General features: G+C 36.4%; 1 protein-coding gene across 1 annotated transcript in view; it reads right to left on the bottom strand.

Annotated features, from left to right (window-relative positions):
* MALRD1 (MAM and LDL receptor class A domain containing 1) overlaps positions 1–12,356 on the bottom strand; it is a 604,410-nt gene that overhangs the window by 350,774 nt on the left and 241,280 nt on the right. The window contains exons 23-24 of the mRNA XM_027121490.1: positions 4,546–4,702; positions 980–1,090 (exon numbers count right to left, since the gene is read on the bottom strand). Of these exons, the coding sequence (XP_026977291.1) occupies positions 980–1,090; positions 4,546–4,702 (268 nt within the window). The remainder of the gene's footprint in view (positions 1–979; positions 1,091–4,545; positions 4,703–12,356) is intronic.

The following is a 12,356-nucleotide window of genomic DNA, read 5'->3' as shown; positions in this document are numbered from 1 at the left end:
GCTTCCAGTGGAGTTGAAGGGGCTGGTCTATCAGATATGGCATGTGATTGTAGATACAGTTACTGAATATTCACAGCTGAGTTGGTTACTCTCGCTACATATTGCATTTCCAGTCCTCTGTATAATTAGCAAAGATATTATAGCTTGTATCTATAGATAAGTGGCTCTAAATTCAAGGAATTAAGCCCTGTGCACTTATGACTAAGAAACAATGTTCTCTGACATAAATGGCTCTGGATTCCCACTCTCCCTTATCTAATCTTAAATCTTAATAGCTAAGTTTTACCTTCCAATAAACAACCCTTCTGTCAAAAACAAAACAAAACAAAACAAGCAAAAACTCCAAAAGCAGAAAACACACACATCCATGGAGCTCCTGTTTTCCTGATAATCCATAAAAAAATAAAATTCACACTGAATATCTTGGCATATAATTACTTTCAGTTTAAACCTTTTATTCTATGTATTACTTGTTCTTTCCCTTTATTTTGGGGTCTTACCCTCCTAATATTATTGTAATCTACATGAAGACAAATACAGCATCACCCAATTTTGTGCCTCTGAAAATATTTTTCAGTCAAGTAAATCTATTTTCTCTAATAAGGTTCAATATAGTGTGCTTTCAAAGGTCTCTTTAATTGGGTTTGAAATAAACTAATGTAATTACTCTGCAGTCTCTGAGAATATATTTGCAAAATAGTGGGAGGTGTTCTTAACATGTAGGAGCCTGATCGTGGAGGCAGGAGATGGTTGTCACTAAAATGAGATGTTCCTAGAAAAATGGTTGCCTCTTTGGGAAAAAAAATTAGGGTATTTCAGAACCGCAAATTCCTTATGGAAAATGCTGTATGGAGTGGTGAGCGTTCATACAGCACATCAGAAAGGGAAAGAGAGACAAGAAGACAAGGGGTAGAGGAAATAAATTAAAATTAAAGAATCAACAAAACTCAATCATCACCTAAATACTTAGATTACAAACCTGTATATGCGAATGAACGCCTAAAAACACCTCTATTTTTTTCCACTGTGCACCTTGCTGTCCGCTTTGAGCCCACAGTTTAGAAGTAACATTGTCTATCTTGCTGAGTACCTGCAGAGATAAATCAAGTAAGAAGTGTTGAAATATTTTACCTTGACAAATTCTAAACATATAGAATTCTCCCAGTAATTTTTTTTCATTTTAATATCAACATGAATCCCTGAGAGAAAAGCTCAGACATTTTTCATTAGATGTCTTTGTTTTCTAGAACAGCACTGTGTCCCCAGGGTACCTCATGAGCTTTGTGTAATAAAGTTGTGCATGAATATCTGTCAGTCAAGTCTGAAGTTACCTGGCACCATTTGATTAAGAACTCTTAACTACCTTAGTTTTTAAAAATCTGACAGCAAGAACAATTGGAAGTCTCAATATTAAATAATACTCATGTAGTCACATGAAAAGCACAGAATTGTTTACTAAACACAGTTTTGAGAATGACATTAGGTTCAGTGGGGGTGGTGATGTTACAATGGGAGTCCATTCAATTCCAACAGTACATATGGGTGATGTGAGTGGGCACCTACTCATCTAAGCCAGCAAGAGCTCCCCACCCAACAAATGGACCCTCATTCTAAAGAGAAATTGAGAATCATCTCAGCAAACAAATGATCATGGCTCTTCTTTTAGAATGACACAAAATGAGCCATGAAGAAAGTAATTAAATAGGGAAGAGCAGTAGAGTTCCACATTTTAAAATAACTGACTTAGATGATGTATTTAATAGATGATGTATTAAATGTATTAGATGATGTACTTAGATGATGTATTTAACTGTGTTCATGCAACATAGTAATGCAACATTTAATGTTATTTTACTCAGCTGTGCACAAAATAAGGCTCATATGTATTACCATTTTAATTATTTTATAATTAACTACTTATAAAATTTTAAGGTTGTTTTATAATTTTTCATCTACTAACACAAAATCTTATTCTGAAAAAATGAAAGCCTATTTCAGATAATTAATCTCAACCACAAAATATACCTGGTAAGTAATTCTCATTTTTCTGATGCAAACCCTGTAGTTAGCTGTATTGATTGTTTTGTCTAAAACCATTTTTAAAAACTCAGTGAGACACAAATGGTAAATTGTCACATCAATCCACAAGACTACTTGGATGCTTTCAGATTATTAAACATGCACACATACATATACACAAACAAGTTTACTCTTAAACTGTTTTTGGTGAGAAGTCTCACCTATAATAAATAAAACTATTCTTCCAAAATTACTTTATAAATTTAACATGTTTCCAATTCAAAAAAGTAACAGCATTTTAAAAACATGTTTATCTAATTTGGGGAGGAAAATAATATTTAATATGGCCAGGAAAATCGTAGAATAAGACAGTTAAAAAATAAAAAAATATACCTAATCTTAAAATTACATCAAGCTACTAGGAAAGAAGTGGTTAAGCAGCTGATCTGCAGTCTACTTCTATTTATTGGGGAAAAATAAAGCAGGCAGCCCAAGTGTAATCTCTTTGCAAATATACTAAACATAGACTTTTTGGAAAACAAATTAATGCTATTTGACAGGGGGAGAGACCTTATCTATGGCTGCTTTTAGCGAGATATCCCTGGTCTAAAACTGCTCATGTAAACAATTCTGAAATCTGGGGATTTATTTTTCAGACATGGCTTCTTGGAAAATGTCACATAAGCTATGAAACAGAGTATAAACGGAGATGCTTCAAAATTGAGTTGGCTTCTCTGTGTAAATGATGTGTCTATACATATACTTACAAACCTTATCTATTATATAAGGCATGTCTAATAGGGGAAGACAGGATCTAGGGGATCTGCATTAAAATTGCAGAACCTCTTTCTGTTTTGTCCCTATAACTTGGTCACCTAAAAGAAACCAGGACCCCCCTGGAAAAATAGTTACCTCCAGGGATGGAACAGGATAACAAAAAGATGAGTCTGGAACATCTTCTTGGCCAGAAAGAAAGGAAATGATCAAAGAATGATTGGACTTGTCAAAGAGACATAGAAGTCAGTTTAAAGGGTCTCCTATAACTGAATCTGGGACAATGTAAGAACCAATAAATAGTAACAGTGTTGACAACAAATTGGATAAAATAGGAATCCATGAGTCCACACTGATATAAATCAATAAATGGAGAATTTTTCTAACAAGAGAAAACCAACCTACAAATGTAGACAGAATAATGGAGTTAGACACAAATAGGCAATCATCATAGTAAAATTAATGTGGCAAAAAATACTAAAGGAAGCAAAAATTACTGGGTATAATTGAGTTGAGATCAGGATTTTACATACTCTCAAAATATCTCATCACAAAATATTTATTGATAACAAAGGGAACAAAAGTACTGAGACCAATAGACATCATGTACTAACCAATGGGATACAATAAAAATAATACGACATTGCTGATATTACAGGGAAAAACATGCTTAACATTGAACAAATCCAATTTGAAGGACGTTTCACAAAATGACTGGATTATAACCTTTAAAAATATCAAGATCATAAAGTTTAAGGGAAATGAAGGAATTACTTCAGTTTTAAAGACACTAGGGACTTCCCTGGTGGTGTGGTGGTTGAGAATCCACCTGCCAATGCAGGGGACACGGGTTCCATCCCTGATCCGGGAAGATCCCACATGCCACGGAGCAACTAAGCCCATGTGCCACAACTACTGAGCCTGAGCTCTAGAGCCTGTGAGCCACAGCTACTGAGCCCACGTGCCACACGACTGAAGCCTGCGTGCCTAGAGCCTATGCCCCACAACAAGAAGCCACTGCAATGAGAAGCCTGTGCACCATAACGAAGAGTAGCCCCCCTGCTTGCCACAACTAGAGAAAGCCCGCATGCAACAACGAAGACCCAACGCAGCCAAAAATAAAATAAAAATAAATAAATTGATAAAAAATAAAGACACTAGAAAGAAATAACAATGGAGTGTGATAAGTAATTCTGTATTCAACTCAGTTTTTCCTATAAAAGATGTTATTGGGACAATGGGCAAAAAACCAGAATCTCTGAGTGAAAGGTAGAATGCAGTTGTCTGTGAGATTCTTGCAACCTTTTGTGAGTGTGAAACAATTTAATTTCTTTTTTTACAAAAAAACAATTTGAAAGAGAATATTGGAGAATGTAGCACCACTATATCAAAGACAGCAAGAAGGCACAACGAATATCACCAAAATGTATATATTCATTTGATTGTGTTATTCTCAGAATATTGATACTGAAACCTATATGACATATTTCAAGGGTAAAACAGTATTACACAGAAGCTGCAACCTCAGAATAAAGACCATAATCATAAATAGAATAGTTTAAAGAAATCCTATTAGCCATTCAGGTCCAATTCTACTAAAGTTTTTTTTCAATCATACTGTTTTCAAACCAGTACAGTGTTGATACCTGTCCATTTTCATTTATTAGCAGACTACATATTTTAATAACACTGAATTATACAATATGAATTTTTGTAGAAGAAATTCAGAAAATGCAATTGCCTAAGCAGTACCTGGAGAGAACCAACTGTGGCACCATTCATATGAGTCCAGAATACCAGGGTACATTTTGGTCCCGTGCGTGAAATAACAGGAGTGAGAATGTCAGCCATGTCACCAAACTTTCCATTTGAGCTATCAGCATACAGGTACCAGCCATCTGCGGTATTTCTGGGGAAAGAATGATGCATTTATCAGGTAAAAAAAGAAAATCATAAAATACAGTTTGTCATTAACCATATTTTATTGTTCTAAAATTTCTCCTAAAAGTATAACAATGTTTTTAGAACAATGGTGATGCATAAATAATTCTACTATTTTGATTTTGAATCCATGTGTCCATTGGTACAATGTACAAAAATTATGGTAAAGGTTGAAATCATTAGGTCTAATATGTAATAACTTGGTTGACTGTTTTATAATAATACCGCTGATACTCTGATCAGTTTTGTAGAGTTTTTTTATGTGGGTAAAATGAGACATTGAAGCATTGAATACATTTAGAAGAGGCATAAAAAGAACAGAAATATAAATAATTAAAGTATGAAAAAGAGAAAGGAAACTGTCTTGGAGTTCTACTCACTGGTCTAAAAGGCTTTCAGGTTCAAATTTATTTTATCTATTAATTTAGGTAAGTTTTACTTAAACATATTTTAATAAGCAGGTAGATAACCTTTTAATGTCGTTTTAAGTAGAGAAGGGTATTTATTAGTTCACACAACTGAAAAGTACAGGGGATACACTAGCTTCAGGCACAGTTGGATCCAGGGGCACAAACACTGTTATCAGGACTCAAGTCTCTCCATCATCTGGCTTAAGTGGGTAGATAATTTTTAAAGTGTGTCTTTTTTTCCCCCTAGTTCCAAACCAGAGAGGGAAAATAATGATGGAAACACTTAAATATCAATGGAATCTTGCCATAAGGGATAGAGTTTATGCCCCCACTTTAATTACCAATTCAAAAAAGAGATAATAAAACATTACAGACATGCTATTTTTGAAATATTAAATAAGGAAGTGATTCCTCAAAATTCGGACATTCTGGCACTCTTTAATCTCTTTGATTAATTCTATTTCACACCACTTTTTCACCACATGTGATACTAGTACCATGGAGTTTAAACTTGCTACTTATTAAAACCATTTTGAAAGTTTTATCTTTTTTTTTTTGAGGAAAGACATGAATCATTAATAGAAAATAGATGGAGAGAAAGCGAGAGGGATTCATTCAGTCACCATGTACTTATTGAGTCAGTCTTTCCAGTGTTACTTGTCCAAGGCACTGGGAATGTGCTGTGGGCAAAAGACATGGCAGGGCTGGCCTCTGACCTCAGCACTTACTAGACGGGCAACGTTAGGCAGGTTATTCAACCTCTCTGAACCTATCGGTTTCTTCATTTATAAAACAGGATAGCTCCATGGTACTACTAGGAGTTAGAAATAAAATAAGTGGACTTTCTATCCCAGTACTGGCCCATCTTACATATTTAATAAATGGTAGTTGTGATTTGTGGTTATGTTTATGTCATTAGTTGCTGCTAATAAAGAATTCAGTGCCCTGTGAACTACACAGGGTATGAATTAAGACTGCTTTGAAGAGCTAGGATTTTTATATTAATTTGTCTGAATTGTGTGCCAATGAATAAAAAGTTCCAGCTTTGTTCCTTGTGTCTGTTTAATATCCCAGGACCCCACAGATGCTGAGAACAAAGATGAATACATGAATTCTTCATTGGTTCACAGATTCACTGTGATCCAGCATAATTTTAGTAGATATATTTTCCCCAAAATTGACAAACTGATTCTAAGCTTAATATGGAAATCCAAAGGACTAAGAATAGCCAATTTCATCACAAAGGAGAACAAAGTTAGACAATTTACTCTATCAGATACTGATTCATTATAATGGTAGAATAATCAAGACAGGGTGGTATTGAAGTAAAGACGGAAAAATGGGCCAGAGAAATGGATAAAAGAGTCCTGAAAATTCTACATATATTTATACACCTGATTTATGAAAAGCTTAGCTCTTCAGAGCTGTGAAGGAAAGGACAATCTTTTCAATGTGGATTGAATAAATTAGGTAGCCTTGTGGGGAAAAAACAAACCTTGACCCCTATTTCACAGCATTCAAAAATAATAAACTGCAGGTAGAATGTACCTGAAATGTGAAAGGTAAAACAACAAAGCTTGCCTAAGATACATAACAATATCTTCATGATATGAGACTGAGAATTAATTTTTAATAATATATAAGGATTACTATCCATAAGGGGAAATACAAAAAATAGGACTGTATTCAAATTAAGGATTTCAGTTTATCAGAGATACCAATATGATGATCAAGGCCAACCAGTGAATGGGAGAAAACATTTGCATCCCATTTAACGAATGTTACACTTACTATCTACTATATGTCATGCACTATGCCAGACGTTCAACAATGCCTGTGTGTTTGTAGTGTGTGTATATCTTTATACATACATATTATATAGCTACATACATACAAGGAAGAACAGAATGAAATGTCCCCAAATGCTAATATGTTCTTATCTTTGTTTGGGGGCCATGGCTATTTTCTTTCCTACACAGTGCCTGGTTCACAGTAGACTCTCCAAAAGTACTTGATAAACAAAATACACAAGGTAGTTTAAAATCAGTACAGCACATGTGGAAATAAATAGACCAATGGAGTGACAGAACTGTAGAGTCAGATAAAATTACACAGGAAAAGTTGATCATAATATATTCCAGGCTGGGGGAGAAAAAAACATAAAAAGACAGAACAATGTTAGAGACCATGGAAGAATTAAGTGACTAAAAGTCACAATTCTAGTAATGATAAAAGCATCTACTCAATGGTTCTTCAACTGGAGGTCCCTGTACTAATTTCCCAGGAACTACACGATGAAAAATGTTAATGTTTAATTTCCTCAATACAGTATAACTTGAGAAAATTCAGTCACAATGATAAATTTAAAATAAATTATTGAAACAATTCTTTATAATTATATATCCTTGAAATATATATATATTTCAACTGCAAGGAAAACGAAAAAAGGGAGACATGCCAGGAGATCAATTTGAAAAATGCAAATAACAAAACTACATTTGTGTTTTTACACTGCCCCACAAACACCGTACTAGTGTAAAAGTATATCATTCGGTCGCCAGTCTTTTATGCATTAATTGGGGACACATGATGTATGCCTGATTCCTAATGGAAAAATGAAGAATTATACGAACACTTGCCTATGTCTGAGATGAGATTATCTGAGCATGTACCTGCAAAGGAAATCAACTGCCCTCCTGGGATGAATACAGCAGTAATGATCACACCTAACAGTGCTGTCACTCGTAAAGTATCAGCATCTCTCTACCAGCCTTCAAATTGTCATTTCTCAAACAGGGCTGGAAGGAGGATGTTTTATAGAAATATACCTTTCCTAACAAAACACATCATAAACCACACAGTAGTAAAGGTTTAAAGAAAGCAGTGCTTTACACTCAGGTGTTGCGAAAATAAAGATCCCAGGCGATGATGTATAAGTCATTAAAAAGTCACTTATTAAAAGAGATCTGATTTATAGTCCAAGCTATTTTAAAGAACGCTGCCTAAGCCTCATAGGATAATCAGTTTCTAAAGTCTTAATATTACACAAATTAAGCAATTTAAAAATTGACATTTTTCCCCCTTATTTGAGAATCTCCTGGGTATTCACCCTAATTAAATTAATAAGAAAAAATACCCTTCTTGGACAAATAAAAATATTCTTGAGTTAGGTCAATTGACCTTTAATACTTGTACAGTATAAGGGACATATTCTTCAGGCTTATCCTTTGGGTTGAGATATAGCCTGTGACTGATTATGATGATGTAGGCTGTTATAACATACCTGATGGGATATGAGCTACTGAAAGTTGTCATGAACTTGATTACTTTCATGAGAAACAGAAAATACAAACTGTTCAACAGTACAATCCTCCTAGGGGTTTCCACCATATTACCCTCGTGTCTGTGGTGCACCAACCTTGCTATGTGCAACTGCTCCCCGCCCCTCCCACCAACTCCACGGTCTGACCCACCAACTGCTGGAGCTTCTTAAATAAGACGGAACACTCAGAGTTCTTATGTGGGATTTTTAGAATATAAATTAAGGAAAAAGGAACATTCCTTCTTGAATGTCAAGGCATGCTTCCCCTCCATCCTCCCACCCCACCAACCAAGGTTTGAAACCGGCTCTGTCGGACTCCAAAATTCCACACACACCCTCTAGACTCTGTTGGAGTATTGCAGAAGAGACAAACAAACAAAAAAGTTTCTATTTGACCTTATTGGTCCTTTATAATACACATCTGATCCTACCATCCTGCTAGAAATCTTGAACACACCTTTACTGACTCAAAGTGAGATCCTTGAACTAAACCGTATGTTCCTGGACTGCAAGTAAATAAGAAGCCACAGTAAAATACACATCAGTTCATTACACACACTGTCAGATCAGCGGACACTTTTTTTCATAGTGAGACTTTCTTGATAATTGAAGCAGTGAATTAATTTGCATTCTGGTGCAAGCTCTTTTATATCGTTATGTATTTGTAACTAACAGTCCACAGGAGGGGGGAGATAGATGGGCCCAGCTGGTGCTTGTCAAGTGGAGTAAAATTGAAGCTTTGTTCTCACCCAGGAACTCCAAGGACAAAGCTAGTGGCAGAAGCTGAGCTCTGCTGAGGTAAAGAGATAAGGTGCCCATTCCTGAGGTTAAGGAAGACTTCCCTCTGCGCATGTGCAGGAAGGCTTCTTGGGGGTCAAAAAGGGAGGGGGGCACCACCCCATAATATGTGTGCACGTGCACCCACAGGCCTCTGTGGTGGGATCAAGCTTAGCAAAAAGTTGAGCACGCATGTTGGGGATGGTCCTGGAAACATTCAGGTGTGAAAAAACACGAGAAAATTGGCCAAAGGTAAACAAAGACCTGGAAGGACTGTCCTGTGTAAGTGAATTAAATCATGTCTTTACAGCACTCTTCATTCAGGATGCCCCCAGTCCCCTCCAGGTGTGTATCCCTGCTTTGCTTCTGACTTACTGTTCTCCTTCTTAGAGAGGACACCATACCCTTTCTCTCTGGATGTGTATTTCTGCCTTGCTGCTGTCTTAAATAAGCAAACTGTCTGTGTGCTCTCCCACATGTTATGCTGTGTCTCCAATAATAAACTTTGTACCTGTTTTTACAGTTTTTGCCTCCTTAAACATTCTTGCTTTCAAATAGGGGAAAGAGCTAGGGCCACTTTGCTTCTAGCCCCTAGCCCCCGGTGGTCTAGTGGCTAGGATTCCTGGTTTTCATCCAGGCTACCCAGGTTCAATTCCTGGGCAGGAAACTAAGATCTCCCTTCAGGACCACTCACTGCTGTCTTCTCCGAGATCACCCAGAGTGGTCTTTCATACTGAATTGGTATATACCCGGGATCAGAGAATATGTTTCTGTAAAGGCCATACGGTAAATATTTTAGGCTTTGTGGGCCATACGGTCTTTGTTACAATTATCAGCTCTGTCTTTGTGGCATAAAAGCATCTATGGACTGCTTAAATGAATGATTATAGCCATGTTCCCAATACAACTATATTAACAAAAACAGGCATCAGACCAGAATTGGCCCACAGGCCATAATTTGTTCACCACCATTCTATGGATAAAATTCTCAATTCATCAGGATCTGAGAAATAACTTTCTATACTAATATCCAGCTTCATCTTTCATATATTACTTTACTCAGACACCGAGATTTATACCCATCGTATGTGTTCATGCAGTTACTTGGATACATCATGTACTTTATTTTCTCTGTCTCCCTTACACTGGTCTTTCTCCTCAGCACACATATAACCTCCACTCTTGGTCTTTCCCCCATACTACTTTGATTTACCTTCCACAACATATCTCAAGTACACTCTCATTTCCAAGCCTTCTTAAATTCCTACACTCAAAATCCCCTGACTCAAAATCCCCCCCTCACTTAAGAATTCCATAGCATTTTATACATAACTTTTAATTTTTATTTTATTTTATTTTATTTTTATTATTATTTTTTTTGCGGTACGCGGGCCTCTCATCGTTGTGGCCTCTCCCGTTGCGGAGCACAGGCTCCAGACGCGCAGGCTCAGCGGCCATGGTTCATGGGCCCAGCCGCTCCGCGGCATGTGGGATCCTCCCGGACCGGGGCATGAACCCGCGTCCCCTGCATCGGCAGGCGGACTCTCAACCACTGCGCCACCAGGGAAGCCCTATACATAACTTTTTAGATGCATTTTTCATATTAGATTTTAATTCATTGAGTATGAAGTTATATGCCCCACTAGATCATAAATATACCAAGGCACATATTTTAACTTACTTATTAAAGTATCTAGAATACCTTATAAAATGGCTTAAACTCAACTGGTGCTTAATAAATATTTCCTGAATATGTTGCTAAATAAGCAGGAGATATTTCTTGCTTTTCTATAACAAAATTCTCCTTTACACATACAATTTGCATCTCAATTTTGAAAAAGGATTTACAATTTTAGCAGCTTTTGGATTTCTCTTTCCTAGTCTTATGAAACCAAAAATGAAGAAAAAGCATTTGTTGAAATTTTATATAACCACCTGTTTTACCAATTCAAATTCAATAACAAAGGTATTACAGTCAACTACTTTAATTAGGAGCCCCCATGGTTCTTGTTTCAATATTGTACGACATTCACTGGAGAGAGAATAGCTCTTTGTGAGGCAAGAAGAAACACATTTAAAAAAAAACCAACTGATAAATTTAAAACTCTAAGAAATTACACAATGTAGTTATATTTATTTATGATCTAATTCCAAAACAGGAATTCAGAAGGCTCACTAAAATATGTATATTCTTTGTTAAATAGATTACAGGTCAAAGAAACACTAGCTTCTACAATGTATAAAATATGGGAATTTTTAGAATCAGTCTTTAAATTAGTACGCCTTTAAATTAGGGAGTATTAAATAATAGTTTATTATTTGATGCTTGCAACAAACCTAAGAAGGTAGGATTATACATTACTATTTCATACATGAGATATCTAAAATTAAACAATGTGCCAATGGTAATTCCCTTGGTAAATACTGAAGTCAGGACTAGAGTTAGATTCGTCTCCCCATATTTTATACTCTACACTAGTTGTCCTCTAAGGATGGTTCTGGACCAGCAGCATCAGCATCACCTGGAAACTTATTTAAAGTGCCAATTCTTGGGCCCTATCTCAGACCTACTGAATCAGGAACCCTGGGGTAGGGCTCAGCAATCTGTTTAAAAATTGTTTCAGGGGCTTTCCTGGTGGCACAGTGGTTGAGAGTCTGCCTGCCGATGCAGGGGACACGGGTTCGTGCCCCGGTCCGGGAAGATCCCACGTGTCGCGGGCGGCTAGGCTCGTGAGCCATGGCCGCTGAGCCTGCGCATCCGGAGCCTGCGCTCCGCAAGGGGAGAGGCCACAACAGTGAGAGGTCCGCATACCGCAAAAAAAAAAAAAAAAAAAAATTGTTTCAGCTTATTCTGCTGCATGCTAAATTTTGAGACCCACTGCTCAAAACCACTGACACTAACAGTTAAGAGTATTTACAATTCCAAGTTATTAAATCAAGATGCTAATCCAAAAGGAATATGTAGAAAAACAGCTATTCAAGCTTTATTATACTTGCTAAAATAAACACTGTGGGGAAAATAACTATAAGATTAAAGAATTTTTTGACATTTGTTATTACAATACCTCATTTTCCATTACGTAATGTGTAGAAAACAGCTCTTATGTTCTAAT

Source organism: Aethalodelphis obliquidens, unplaced genomic scaffold (assembly GCF_003676395.1).
Source record: "Aethalodelphis obliquidens isolate GAN/ISIS:26980383/991018 unplaced genomic scaffold, ASM367639v1 scaffold23, whole genome shotgun sequence".
NCBI lineage: Eukaryota > Metazoa > Chordata > Mammalia > Artiodactyla > Delphinidae > Aethalodelphis > Aethalodelphis obliquidens.
Note: the sequence above shows the minus strand (reverse complement) of the source record. Positions and strands in the feature narration are given on the sequence as shown.